Source organism: Macaca nemestrina, chromosome 8 (genome assembly GCF_043159975.1).
Source record: "Macaca nemestrina isolate mMacNem1 chromosome 8, mMacNem.hap1, whole genome shotgun sequence".
Classification (NCBI taxonomy): Eukaryota; Metazoa; Chordata; class Mammalia; order Primates; family Cercopithecidae; genus Macaca; species Macaca nemestrina.
Genome location: NC_092132.1, coordinates 25,026,423 through 25,041,687, shown reverse-complemented (window position 1 = coordinate 25,041,687; position 15,265 = coordinate 25,026,423). Strand labels below are relative to the sequence as shown.

Sequence of the window (15,265 nt, the reverse complement as noted above, 5' to 3'; positions counted from 1 at the left end):
AAATACAAAAATTAGCTGGGTGCGGTGGTGCATGTCTGTAATACCAGCCACTCAGGAGACTGAGGCAGGAGAATTTCTTGAACCTGGGAGGCGGAAATTGCCGTGAGCTGAGATTGTACCACTGCACTCCAGCCTGAGCAACAGAGTGAGTGAGACTCCATCTCAAAAAACAGAAACAAAAACAAAACCCACCTTTGTTCTCGAACAAATTTGTTCTTTGTTCTTGAACCATTATATCTAAAAGTGTTTAGTTATTCATGAAAAAAGTGCCAGAATAAAATGCATTGTAGTGGATGCTGTTGGTGCCCTGATTGGATCCCTTTTACCTGGCAGGTGAACTACATCACCAGCTGCTATGGTGCTGACTGATAACAACTCATAATTGTCCCCTTCTCCAGAAAATTGCCCTTGGAAATGTTATCTTGGCCCTCAGTCAATGACTAACTGATTTGGTTCATAGACTCTTACTGTGAGTCAACTGTGATGTGTAATTCACACTCCAGAGCTCCCCATGGGATCAGGCAGAAGTTTAGACAACTCACTACTCTACCTAACCTCTTCCCTGCCCCTACCCAACTTCCTTCACTACCTTACGGGTTTCTTCCAAGAACACTCCTGCAATAAGTCAAATACACAAGGATCTGGGTCTGCTTCTAGGATCCTAACCCTAAGCTTTTACTGAAATGAAATTTCAGCTTCTTGGAGTAGGATGACTCCTGATGTCTTTTCGACCTGCTTGCAGAGGGTTCAAGAGCAAGGAGAATGACACCAGCATTCCCCTCACCCTATGCATTTCCAGACGCATTCTACTTGTGATTCACGCTTACTTATTCAACATGATAAGTAGAGAAGGAGTCTCAATTTTATTCAAATTAAGTATTTATTAGTGCAGTACCTTTTTTTTTTTTTTTTTTTTTTTGACATGGAGTCTTGCTTTGTCACCCACTGGAATGCAATGGTACAATCTTGGCTCACTGCAACCTCCACCTCCCAGGTCCAAGTGATTCTCGTGCCTCAGCCTCCCAAGTAGCTGGGATTACAGGCATGAGCCACCACACCTGGCTAAGTTTTGTATATTTAGTAGAGACAGGGTTTCACCATGTTGGCCAGGCTGGTCTCGAACTCCTGACCTCAGGTCATCTGCCCACCTCAGTCTCCCAAAGTGCTGGGATTACAGGCATGAGCCACTGCACCTGGTCACGTGCAGTACCTATTTTGTGTCAGCAATGTGTTAAGAAAGTTTTAGGAATGTAGCAGTGAATAAAACATAATTTTCTGCCCTCAAAAGAAGAAGAGAAAGAAGAAATTCCAACTTTTGAGGATACTCTTTAGGTAGAACTTAAAGCAAACAAACGTCTTATCCAGTCTCTGCTTTATTTATTTATTTTTTGAAACAGGGTCTCACTCTATCACCCAGACTGGAGTGCAGTGGTGTGATCACAGCTCACTGAAGTTTCAACCTTCTGGGCTCAAGCAATCCTCCAGAGTAGCTGGGACTACAGGCACAAGCCACCACACGGAGTCATTTTCTTTTTGATTTTAATTTTTTTTTTTTAATAGAGATAGGGGTGTCTCTATGTTGCCCAGGCTAGTCTTGAACTCCTGGCTCAAGTGATCCTTTTGCCTCAGCCTCCCAACGTGCTGGGATTACAGGCGTGAGCCACCACACCCAGCCGCAGCCTCCACTTTTGGTTTGATCACACTGAAGCACTAGCCCTTTCACCAAATTAAGCTCATATGTAGGAGCAACATTTCATTCATCCTTCCAGATGATATGCACATCATGTCCATAAATCAAGTGAATTCAAGCCCCTTCACAAGAGTACCCTTCCAGTGTCATAGATGAGAACACTGACAGATTGTTGTTTTTTAAACTCCTTCTCATCTGATTAGGAGAGGGGAATAAATGTGTTATTTCCTGCTGTTCTTCCTTGGAACAATGCAATTTTCTGCAGTTTCTTTTCTACAGCTTGCCTCCTTCTGTGGAAAAGTTTCCCCTCACTTGTTTTTGGAATGTTTCCCCTCTGGACACAGCCTGGCAGTGACTCGGGGAGAACTCCTGCAGTAACACTGCAGTTTTGGTTGCTGGGCGGTTGCGTTGGCCACAGGTCCTCTGTGGGCTCACACATGGGTGCGTGTTCACTCCCTAGAAGTGGAAGAGTTCTCCTGCTGGAAGAGTTTTAAAGCAGGAAGCAAAAGATGACTTTTTGAAAATGTCTCCTTAAGTTAATGAATATGTGCCCAGGGTCCATTTTTCTAAGAACTTCATCTCAGAAATAAGAATATATTATTATAAACTTATTTGAAAAAATTAGTAAGGTTTTCTTCCAACTCTCTCTTGGCCCCAGGTTTTCTCACTTGTAATATGAAGGAGTTGAAATGGATGAGTTCTAATGTCCTGTTCATCCATCACATATTTTGATTGATGTTTGTCCTTCTTCCTGGACATGCTACATTTAAACTCCGTTTAAAATAATTTATTGACTGGGCGCAATGCTCATGCCTTTGATCCCAGCATTTTGGAGAGTTAAGGCGTGCAGATTACTTGAACCTAGGAGTCCGAGACCAGCCTGAGCAATGTGGCAAAACCCCATCTCTACAAAACATACAAAAATTAGTATGTTTTGGCTGTGTCCCCACCCAAATCTCATCTTAAATTGTAGCTCCAATAATTCCCACATGTCATGAGAGGGACGCAGTGGGAGGTAATTGAATCATAGGGGTGGCATAGTAGCATATGGCTATAGTCCCAGTCACGTGGGAGGCTGAGGTGGGTGAATCACTTGCACCCAGGAGGTCAAGGCAGAGGTGAGTCATGATTGTGCCACTGCACTCCAGCCTGGGTGGCAGAGTAAGACTGTCTTAAAAAAATAAAATAAAATTGTTTATTTCAACTGATATCAGCATTAATTTTTATTGTTTAGTTAGCAGGTCTAAGGACCTGTATATGTGTGTGTAATGTAATCTGTATCAGGGTTTATCAAGACTAATATTTTTGACTGAAGTGCAAGAATATAAGTAGTAGTAAAAATAAAAATACTAACTTATGTATCGGGATTGGACAGCAATTATATAAACAACCCTAAAATCTCAGTGGTTTAATGCAATAAAATGAAATAGAATGAAAGTTGATTACTTGTTCACAATCCAGAGCTGTCAGCAAGGGTGGGTGGAGGAGTGGTGGATAGGGAGTCTCTGCTCCACACAGTCATTTAGGAACTCAGCGTCTTTTCATCTTGGAAAACTTATCTTCAACATTTGGGCTTTAAGTTTGCTCCAGAGTGAGAAAATAAAGCGTAGAATCACCCACTGGAAATTTTTTTGAGCTAAAACTCATACTAGCCCCCTGAAATTAGCCCCTTTTCATTGGCCAGAACTCAGCCATGTGACTCCAGCGTAATTGCAGAGAGAGTGCAAAACAGCTAAGCAATGTGCCTAGGCAGGAAAGGAAAATCACAAATATTGGTGAGCCCATGCATCCTCTGCCTTATCTGGTTTCTGACTCGCTAGCATTCTGAGGTTAAGAGTGTGGCGAAGGGCCTTGCTGACCAGTGTTTCTCCTCCACACTCGTCCTACCCCTATGTATTATTCTTCTCACGCTGCTAATAAAGACATACCCGAGACTGGGTAATTTATAAAGGAAAGAGGTTTAATTGACTTAGAGTTTCACATGGCTGGGGAGACCTCACAATCATGGCAGAAGGCAAAGGAGGAGGAAAGTGATGTCTTAAATGACAGCAGGCAAGAGAGCATGTGCAGGGGAACCCCATTTATAAAACCATCAGATCTCGTGAGACTTGTTCACTATCATGAGAACATCATGGAAAAGACTCACCCCTATGATTCAATTACCTCCCACCATGTCCCTCTCATGACGTGTGGGAATTATTGGAGCTACTATTTAAGATGAGATTTGGGTGGGGCACAGCCGAACCATATCACCCTGCCTTGGCACCACCTCTCACACTCTCCTAACTCGCACACCATTTCCTCTCCCTCAACCTTATCATTGCTGTCTTTTATTTGACACCTTGAGGTAGGGAGACATAATGTGAGTCTGGACAGACCTAAAAGATGCATTTTCTGCTGGGCGCGGTGGCTCATGCCTGTAATTCCAGCACTTTGGGAGGCTGAGGCAGGCGGATCACCTGAGGTCGGGAGATTGAGACAAGTCTGACCAACATGGAGAAACCCCATCTCTACGAAAAATACAAAATTAGCCGGGCGTGGTGGCGCTTGCCTGTCATCCCAGCTACTTCGGAGGCTGAGGCAGGATAATCGCTTGAACCTGGGAAGGGGAGGTTGCGGTGAGCTGAGATTGCGCCATTGCACTCCAGCCTGGGCAACAAGAACAAAACTCTGTCTCAAAAAAAAAAAAAAAAAAGGATGGATTTTCATGGTAAAATAAGTGGAAAAGACGGCTCACTGGAAAAGTGGCAAGAATGTCAGAAAGGGAGTTGGGAGAGTCTGCAAAGATGCCAGGAGAGGTTTGAGTTAGTTTGAGATGGAAAATAATTATTCCAATGGGACATCAATTCCGTAGTGAAAATTCAACTTCTCCCTGTAGTAACAGGTAGTGTTTGAAAAAATATTTTATGAAATTTTATGAATATGATAAAATTTAGATTGAAGATTCTCTCTTAAATTAACTGCTTTGGAAAGGCCAGCATTCATAATTAAGAGCTATAAACATTTAGGAGTAAATCATCCCAGCTCTTATAGTTTTTTTAACACTTAACATAAAAAACACACACATACATATATATTCTATAATTTAAGAAGATGTTTTTATAAAGAACATCACTGGCTTTCTGCCTTAAATCCTTCCACCAGGGAATGAGGCGCAAACACGTGCTCATTTGTAAGCCCACAGTAAATCTGCCCAGTAGTCAAAGCTCAGTCATTGCTGCAGGAAATCCTCCCAAATCTCCTCCAGCTTACTCCTGAAGTTGCAGACTTTCAGATATTGCAGTACTCCTAATGAAAGACAGATTCCTCTGATAGAGATTCCTTGCCCAAGACTCTCTTAGGTCATGAAAGACACTAATTCATCTTTTCATCTGCTCATTAATGACCAAGAATGGATCCTCTTCCCATTTGCTATGCTAGTTTAGTAAAAGCACATTTTGGAAGCAAGTTCCTGTTTAAGTTCGTAAGTGGCATTTCTTACACCTAAAATTCTTGCACTGAACAATTTAATGGAGCCAACAGACACAAACACCTTGCCAAAACCAATTTCCATGAAGAGTTTAAAGGCAGTGAATCCTTGGTAGTCCAGAGCAAGCAGCAGGACTTGACCCCCAAACATGAAAAGGAGTTAGATGAGCCCATTCTGAAAGCCATGTAAAGCATCTGCTTAGCTGACACACTGTGTTTCTTTTCACCAGGGCCTTCCAGGAAAGGATGGATCCTCGGGACCTCCAGGACCACCAGGGCCAATAGTAAGCCTTTCCAGAAACTGCTGGAACACACTCTGTTTTAAAGCATTTCATTTCCTTTGAGAGGTTTTCTTTTGCCAGATCTTTTACTCGGCAGCCACCTTCACTATAGTGTAACAACTCATCCCTTGGTAGAGAACTCTTCTTAAAACTTTTTAGAAAGATAATGTATCCCTATTGCCCGACTATTCTATCTCAGAGTCATTTTGCCAGAAGATCACCTGCATTGATTTAGCTTTTATTAAATCACAAGTAAGGCTTGAATTTGAAAGAACCACACCTGACATATAGTGAGGAGACTAAAAAAAAGTCTTCCCTCCATTTTTGGGAATTGGGAACAGGAATGAGGTCCCGGTGATGAGGGGGAGGGAAGCTATCATGGTGTGTATTTGTTACGCTTGCTTAAAAGTTGGCTGTCATTGATGAGAATGTGTGATTCCTGACTTTGTTCCATTTTCCTACCTCTCTTCTAGGGCATCCCTGGGGCCCCTGGAGTCCCAGGAATCACAGGAAGCATGGGACCGCAAGGCGCCCTGGGACCACCCGTGAGTATGCAGCCGTAGTCGCTCAGAATGAATGCCCAGTCATCACGTTTATTTATGTGTTTAAATTTACCAGCCTCTCTGCTAGTCAGAGATGTTTATTCAGCACTGTTCTCTATGGAAATTCATAAAGGAAATTGGAAAAGCTTCTAGGATAAAGATGAAGATCAGATTGTGCATATGTCATGGCTAAAGATAAATGGTCCTAACAGGGAATAATCTGTCATGCTTTTGCTTATATTTCTGTTGCTTGCTATTCTGCATTTGGCTAAGTAAGCTCAATATTATCTCTCCAGAGGTAGGGCACAACAGCTATGTGTTAATCAAGCTGGGTTCCCAAAGGGAAAAATACAAAGCTTGGGAAATTCAAGGTTTAAGGAACGTAAGATTAGATTTTTCTCTTCTAAATTCTACAAGACAGAATTTCCCATTAAAACACACACTCACACATAAGTGAGAGGTGTTATAAGTGAAAACATAAGGAACAGAACTCTTTAACTCTGATTTTTGTTCTTCTAGTCTCTTAGGTTGGTGTTTAAATGTGATCAATGGGAGGGGAAGGGAAAAGGTGGGCGAAAAACAAATGAACACATCTGGGCCTGTTTCTTCATCTGTAAAATGAGGTCATTGTATTACACGGCCTCTGGAGACATGCTTGGCATCTTCTGGTGACATGCAAGTTGTTCCTTCTAGGTTAGATGTTAGTCAGCATTCTGATATTTATCTGTGAATTGCTAAGTCTGCATCCATAAACTAAAACATTGAAAAATGCAAAGATGTGTACGACTGCAAACGCGCTAAGAACGTGTGCAGCAGTGAAATCCGATGGATGAGGATGGAAGCGTCTAGTGAATTAGATTCCTGCTACCACTTAACAAATTGCCACAATCTCAGTGGCTTAAAACAACACAAATTTGTTATCTTACAGTTCCGCAGGTCAGCAGTCTGGCACAGATCTCACTGAGTTAAAGGGAAGGTGTCGGTGTTTCCTTTCTGGAGGCTAGAGGAGAGAATCTCTTTCCTGGCCTTTTCTAGCTGCTAAAGGCCTCCCATAGTCCTTGGCTCATGGTCCACCTGCATCTTCAAAGGCAGCAATGTTGCATCTCTCTGGCCTTTTTCTGCCATGGTCACTCCTCTCTGACCACAGCCAGGAAAGGTTCTCTTCAGGACCTATGTGATTACATTCAGGCTAATCTCCCTAGATAACTCCCAAATCCTTAACTAAGTCACATTCGCAAATTCCCTTTTGCCACATTAGGTAACATATTCACAGGTTCTGGGGATTAGGGCAAAGAAGTTTGAGGGGCCTTTTTTTCTGCCTACCATAGTAAACAAGATGTAACAGAAATGTTGGTTCTCATTCAGAAAGTGGCCTGTCTTCCTCTAGCAACCCAGATAGTCTTGCTCCTCTTATTCTTGAAACTCATTTTAATAAAATTATTTCATCCTCAGAATCCTTTTCTGGACCATGACTCACATGAGACTTATGTAGGTACACAAACCCATACAGGGTATGCACATAAATAATGCATCTTGATTTTAGCAAATACATCCTAATTTGCACATCCAAATAAATGCTATCCTTAGTAATCACTTTATACAGCTGCATCTTTATTCTGATTACAATGTCATTCAAAATACCTTTAGATCTCTTCTTTTTATGTCAACCTAGTACTGGGTCACAGAAGAAAATCTGATTGCTTTATCTTCACACATCTTTTTTTAATTCAAAAACATGTTGTCAAGTATGATCCTGCACCTAGAAGCATACACTGAAACCCACATGTGTGAGCACATGAAAAAATGCATGCATACACACACACACACACACACACGTAGCCACACACATACCTGTCTTCATTCTTTCACTGCAAGCTTATCTATTCATTTAATTCAAAGCTGTATCATACCAGAAAAGAAACTTAAAAACATACTCTCTGGTATTTGGCTTCAGTCCACTTTCCAGAATGTGCTCCTGGGAACCAGAGTTTTAGAATATATCCACAGTGCCAGACAGCAAGGGGTCCTGGTCAAAGAAGTGGCCCTGACCTGACCCTAACTAGCTGTATAAGCCTAACTAGCTGTATAAGCCACATGCACAGAAACTGCTTGCCTAATCTGTTTCTCGGAAATTCATGGCAAGTCTTAGGACATCAAAAGCTTTGAGGCATCCCGAAGTGCAATTAGAAAACACCCAAAACTAGTTTAATTTGGTTAGACAATAAATGTATTTGTGCATGAGGTTCTTATTCTTACTAGCATCTCCTAGAACTAGTTTCTGCTAAGCCAGGCTAGGAAAAAGCGAGGTATAGACCGATCCTGACCCAAGAGGGAGGGAATAGGAAAGAGGGAAGGAAAGAAATGCAGGCTCTGAGAGCTATGGGAGAGTTGACATGGAGCGTGGAGAGCTAGAGTGAGACCTGGAATGTTTGAGTAACTATGATAGCACCCTGCTCACCCACCTGGCCTTGGTGGCTCTGGATTAGACTCCAAATGTAGTATCTACAGAAATGCCAATAAAATTTTCCCATAAATAAAACACTTGCTCATAATGTGGTTTTCATTGTAAATCAGCAGAAAGGGGCCCTTGATAGCAGCAGGAGGGGCCTTTGTGCCATTGGCACTTTGACCAGAGGCAGAAACCATTTGGCCTATAAGCATCGGGTAAGGATACCACAGTTGGCTTGGGGATTTCCTCTCAAAAGCAAGTTGCTTTCTGAACTGTCCAGCCCAGACTTTTCTGGACTTGCTGGCTCCCAGATGCTTGCTGCCTGCCAGACTGGCATGACTGTGACAGCAGGCTCTGTGTCATGGTGTTAAGGCCTTGATTGATTTCCCATGGATGTCTGTCTAGGAAGGCATGAGGGAAAGGGACCAAGAGGGACAGGCTGCACCGCTGAAAATAGCAACATGTTTCCTACAGTGGGTGCCAGAAACGCTTGCTTTTGTGCGCTCTGCTTCCAGCTGCCGGCTCCCTAGGGCAGAACGTACATTGCTGCTGCTGAGGTCCTAATTTCTATCTAAGTTTTGAGCGTTGGCTTAGGTACAGTTCTTCCTCTGCAGCTGTTAGAGAGTGATAAAGCACACGAAAGAAGGAGCTGCTTACTGCTGGGGCCATGTGTTCAGCCAGGTAGACAGGTCCAGGGTTACATCACTGACGGAGCTTTGCATTAGAAGTCAGGATACCTGGGTTCCTGATGTAGCCCTGACATGACTCAAAGTAGCTGTAAGCCACATCACTTGCACAAATCATCTAGCCTTTCAGAATGTCAGTTTCCTAACCATTCGTTTAAAATATTTAGGGAGTGAGCACAATCCATATAAGATTAAATGGTGGGGACCGGTCATGAGGGATACAAAAGATCTCAAGACATTTTTCCATACTGTTGAGAAATCCAGAGAGAATGATATTTTTATATACGAAGCTGTAATAAAGGGCAGAAAGTGTGAAATGCCTTAAGGGAAAGACAAGGAAGTTGCTCTGAAAGCTCCATGAAGAGACCCCTAAGCTGAGGGGTAGGAGTGGTGGCTTCAGAAGGAGGGACCATTTTGCTGAGATCTTAGAATATGGGTAGGATTCCCACCCACAGAGACAGAAAGATTGCATCACTTAGGTGACAGTTGCAGAAAAACATAAGGCAAACACAGAGCACCCCCGTCTCTGTACATTTTACTATTTTTCAATTCTTTCTCTAGTTCCATCACGACTACTGCAGTTTTGTTTCAGGCCCTGCTCGCTGCTCCCAAAGACTATCCTGAGAGGCTCTCATTGGCCCCCCGGCCTCTGCTTTAGCCCTGTTCTAGTCCATTCCCCAGCTGCCAGAACATCTTTTAGTGCAACTCCCACATGTCACTGTCTGGCTTGAATCTCCTCCTTATCCCTGGAGGAAGGAGCCCAATTGTTCAGCACAGAGCTCATGGCCCTTTAGGATGGGCCCCTACTTTCCTTTCCAACTTGGATTACCATCCTCCCTTCACTTGGATTCACTCATACATTATTTAAAGTTCCCGAAATATATGCCATACCATTTCACACGTTTGTCTTTGGGGATGCTAACAACTTACAGGATGCTCTTTGGGATGCTCGTTTGCCTTACTGGGCTGCATTCTTTTTCATTACTTGGTGAGCTCCCGGCAAATCCTTCTTTAAGGCTTCTCATCTCCCGTGTAAAGCCACCCCTCCCTTTGCAGGCTGTTAGGTACTGTATTTCAACTATTGATGTTTGTCTCTCCACTAAAAGCATAATTCCTTAAGAACAGAAATTTTATCATACTCCTGTGTAGAGTCCTAGACCCCAGTTCAGTGTCTAACACATAGAGAGTACTTAATATGTATCTATTAAAAGAAAAAAAGAAGGCTGGGTGGGGTGGCCTATGCCTGTAATCCCAGCACTTTGGGAGGCCAAGGCAGGCGAATCATTTGAGGTCAGGAGTTTGAGACCACCCTGGCCAACATGGTGAAATCTCGTTTCTACTAAAAAAGAAATACAAAAATTAACTGGGTGTAGTGGTGGCTGCTTGTAATCCCAGCTACCCAAGAAGCTGAGACATGAGAATCGCTTAAACCCGGGAGGCGGAGGTTGCAGTGAGCCGAGATCATACCACTGCACTCCAGCCTGGGAGACAAAACAAGACTCTGTCTCAAAAAAAAAAAAAAAAAAAAAAAAAGAAGGTACGTTTATATTCTAGTTAGGCTGATGTTCAAAGGCATGTTAGAGGCATATTAGAAGAATATTCTTATAGATTAGGGGTCAGGTCATGGAAGACATTTCAAGCCAGCCTAAGATGTTTTGATTTAGTTTAACAGACATCTTTAATATGTGGTACTTGAACCACAAGATCATTCCTCTTCCTTCCAGCACTAAAATTCGGTGAATCTATGAATGTAGCCACTGTATTTTCCTTTCTTTACATTTCGAGTGCTCCTAAAATTAAAGGAAAGTGTGCCACTTTTTCCTGCCTACATCTGCAGGGAATATGTGTTTTCCCTCAAAGCATACTTTGGTGGAGTTATGGGCCTTCACTTGCTCAAGAATTTTTATTTTGTTTTTGTTTTAATTTGTAAAAATCAAAGGAACGATGTCAGAAAAGTTGGAATAAAAAAAATGTCTTGCCATACAGATATTTCATTAAAAAGATCTTTCACTGAGACCGCCCAGCTGCACCCTTTGGCTACTTAATAACCAGCATCATGAGACTGAGTTTGAGGAATTTCAAGCCCAATTAAACACATCCATCCCTACATACCAAAAGGTGCCAACAGCTGATGCTCTCCATTTACCATGTCAATCAGGTTTGCACTATAATTGCGTTCTCTAGATTTGAAACATTTTCAAACAAGCCAGTTTAATAAATGATAGCAAGAATAGCAGGAAAACTGTCAAAAAATGTATTGGTGCAGAAATAAAGTTATTCAAGATAAAATAGATTTTTTAAAAAATGACGCAAGTTGCAACCTAATTCTGAATTACTAGAGTTAGGCTTTAGGCATGGTATGTTTGCTTGTTTTGCTTTATTTTAATTGAGAAAATATTATCTTCCCTGGAATAGAAGATACGAGCTGGCAGAATTGCTGAGCAGAGTTCTCTTTCAACAGAGCGGTAGGGTGTACTCGGGATGTGTGTGGATTCTGGAGCCCACAATTTAGGTTCAGGTCCCCAGTTTTTTCACTTCCTTATTGCATGGCCTTGAGCAAGTGACATGACCTCTTAGTTCCTCATTTTCCATATCTGGAAAATGGGAATAATATAGGGTTGTTATAAAGAATGAATGAGTTAATCTTATAGGAGTATTATAAGCACTAAATAAGTTAATCGTATAGGAGTGTTATAAGAATTAAATGAATTGGGGCGGTTCCAAGACGGCCAAATAGGAACAGTTCCAGGCTACAGCTCCAAGCGTGAGCAACACAGAAGACAGGTGATTTTTGCATTTCCAACTGAGGTACTGGGTTCATCTCACTGGGGCTTGTTGGACAGTGCGGGCAGGACAGTGGGTGTAGCCCACGGAGCATGAGCTGAAGCAGGGCAAGGCATCGCCTCACCTGGGAAGCGCAGGGGGTCAGGTAATTCTGTTTCCTAGCCAAGGGAAGTAGTAACAGATGGCACCTGGAAAATCAGATCACTCCTACCCTAATACTGCACTTGTCCAACGGTCTTAGCAAACAGCACACCAGGAGATTATATCCTGCACCTGGCTCGGAGGGTCCCACGCCCACGGAGCCTCGATCATTGCTAGCACAGCAGTCTGAGATCGAACTGTAAGGTGGCAGCGAGGCTAGGGGAGGGGCATCTGCCATTGCTGAGGCTTCAGTAGGTAAACAAAGCGGCCAGGAAGCTTGAAGTGGGTGGAGCCCACTGCAGCTCAAGGAGGCCTCCCTGCCTCTATAGACTCCACCTCTAGGGGTAGGGCATAGCCTATCAAAAGGCAGCAGAAACCTCTGCAGACTTAAATGTCCCTTTCTGACAGCTTTGAAAAGAGTAGTCGTTCTCCCAGCATGGAGTTTGAGATCTGAGAACGGACAGACTGCCTCCTCAAGTGGGTCCCTGACCCCCAAGTAGCCTAACTGGGAGGTACCCCCCAGTAGGGGCAGAATGACACCTCACACTGCCAGGTACCCATCTGAGATGAAGCTTCCAGAGGAACAATCAGGCAGCAACATTTGCTGTTCAGCAATATTTGCTGTTCTGCAGCCTCTGCTGCTGAAACCCAGGCAAACAGGGTCTGGAGTGGACCTCCAGCAAACTCCAACAGACCTGCAGCTGAGGGTCCTGACTGTTAGAAGGAAAACTAACAAACAGAAAGGACATCCACACCGAAACCCCATCTGTACGTCACCATCATCAAAGGCCAAACGTAGATAAAACCACAAAGATGGGGAAAAAACAGAGCAGAAAAGCTGGAAAATTCTAAAAATCAGAGTGCCTCTCCCCCTCCAAAGGAACGCAGCTCCTTGCCAGCAAAAGAACAAAGCTGGATGGAGAATGACTTTGACGAGTTGAGAGAAGAAGGCTTCAGACAATCAAACTTCTCCGAGCTAAAGGAGGAAGTTCGAACCCATTGCAGAGAAGCTAAAAACCTTGAAAAAAGATTAGACGAGTGGCAAACTAGAATAACCAGTGTAGAGAAGTCCTTAAATGACCCGATGGAGCTGAAAACCATGGCACGAGAAATACATGACACATGCACGAGCTTCAGTAGCCAATTCCATCAACTGGAAGAAAGGGTATCAGTGATTGAAGATCAAATGAATAAAATGAAGCGAGAAGTTTAGATAAAAAAGAGTAAAAAGAAATGAACAAAACCTCCAAGAAATATGGGACTATGAGAAAGGACCAAATCTATGTCTGACTGGTGTACCTGAAAGTGACGGGGAGAATGGAAACAAGTTGGAAAACACTCTGCATGATATTATCCAGGAGAACTTCTCCAATCTAGCAAGGCAGGCCAACATTCAAATTCAGGAAATACAGAGAATGCCACAAAGATAATCCTCGAGAAGAGCAACTCCGAGACACATAATTGTCAGATTCACCAAAGTTGAAATGAAGGAAAAAATGTTAAGGGCAGTCAGAGAGAAAGGTCGGGTTACCCGCAAAGAGAAGCCCATCAGACTAACAGTGGATCTCTCTGCAGAAACTCTACAAGCCAGAAGAGAGTGAGGGCCAATATTCAACATTCTTAAAAAAAAGAATTTTCAACCCAGAGTTTCATATCCAGTCAAACTAAGCTTCATAAGTGAGGGAGAAATAAAATCCTTTACAGACAAGCAAATGCTGAGAGATTTCATCACCACCAGGCCTGCCCTACAAGAGCTCCTGAAGGAAGAACTAAACTCGGAAAGGAATAACTGGTACCAGCCACTGCAAAAACATGCCAAATTGCAAAGACCATCAATGCTAGGAAGAAACTGCATCAGCTAACGAGTAAAATAACCAGCTAACATCATAATGACAGGATCAAGTTCACACATAACAATATTAACCTTAAATGTAAATGGGCTAAATGCTCCAATTAAAAGACACAGACTGGCAAACTGGATAAAGAGTCAAGACCCATCAGTCTGCTGTATTCAGAAGACCCATCTCACGCGCAGAGACACACATAGACTCAAAATTAAGGGATGGAGGAAGATTTACCAAGCAAATGGAAAACAAAAAAAGGCAGGGGTTGCAATCCTAGTCTCTGATAAAACAGACTTTGAACCAACAAAGATCAAAAGAGACAAAGAAGGTCATTTCATAATGGTAAAGGGATCAATTCAACAAGAAGAGCTAACTATCCTAAATATATATGTACTGCACCCAGTACAGGAGCACCCAGATTCATAAAAAAAGTCCTTAGAGATCTACAAAGAGACTTAGACTCCCACACAATAATAATGGGAGACTTTAACTCCCCACTATCAACATTAGACAGATCAAGACAGAAAGTTAACAAGGATATCCAGGAATTGAACTCAGCTGTGCACCAAGCAGACCTAATAGACATCTACAGAACTTTCCACCCCAAATCAACAGAATATACATTCTTCTCACCACCACATCACACTTATTCCAAAATTGACCACATAATTGGAAGTAAAGCACTCCTCAGCAAATGTAAAAGAACAGAAATTATAACAAACTGTCTCTCAGACCACAGTGCAATGAAACTAGAACTCAGGATTAAGAAACTCAATCAAAACTGCACAACTACATGGAAACTGAACAACCTGCTCCTGAATGACTACTGGGTAAAGAACAAAATCAAGGCAGAAATAAATATGTTCTTTGAAACCAATGAGAACAAAGACAAAACATACCAGAATCTCCGAGACACATTTAAAGCAGTGTGTAGAGGGAAATTTATAGCACTAAATGCCCACAAGAGAAAGCAGGAAAGATCTAAAATTGACACCCTAACATCACAATTAAAAGAACTAGAGAAGCAAGAGCAAACACATTCAAAAGCTAGCAGAAGGCAAGGAATAACTAAGATCGGAGCAGAACTGAAGGAGATAGAGACACAAAAAACCCTTAAAAAAACAAATGAATCCAGGAGCTGGTTTTTTGAAAAGGTCGACAAAATTGATAGACTGCTAGCAAAACTAATAAAGAAGAAAAGAGAGAAGAATCAAATAGATGCAATAAAAAATGATAAAGGGGATAACACCACTGATACCACAGAAATATAAACTACCATCAGATAATACTACAAACACCTCTATGCAAATAAACTAGAAAATCTGGAAGAAATGGATAAATTCCTGGACACATACACCCTCCCAAGACTAAACCAGGAAG

The 15,265-nt window shown here is 42.4% G+C and overlaps 1 protein-coding gene across 4 annotated transcripts in view; it reads left to right on the top strand.

Moving 5' to 3' along the window:
• Window positions 1-15,265, top strand: part of LOC105468521 (collagen type XIV alpha 1 chain) — a 250,678-nt gene that overhangs the window by 202,985 nt on the left and 32,428 nt on the right. For all 4 annotated transcript variants that reach the window (XM_011718738.2, XM_071067877.1, XM_071067879.1 and 1 more), the window contains exons 41-42: window positions 5,389-5,442; window positions 5,913-5,984. In XM_011718738.2, the coding sequence (XP_011717040.2) occupies window positions 5,389-5,442; window positions 5,913-5,984 (126 nt within the window). The remainder of the gene's footprint in view (window positions 1-5,388; window positions 5,443-5,912; window positions 5,985-15,265) is intronic.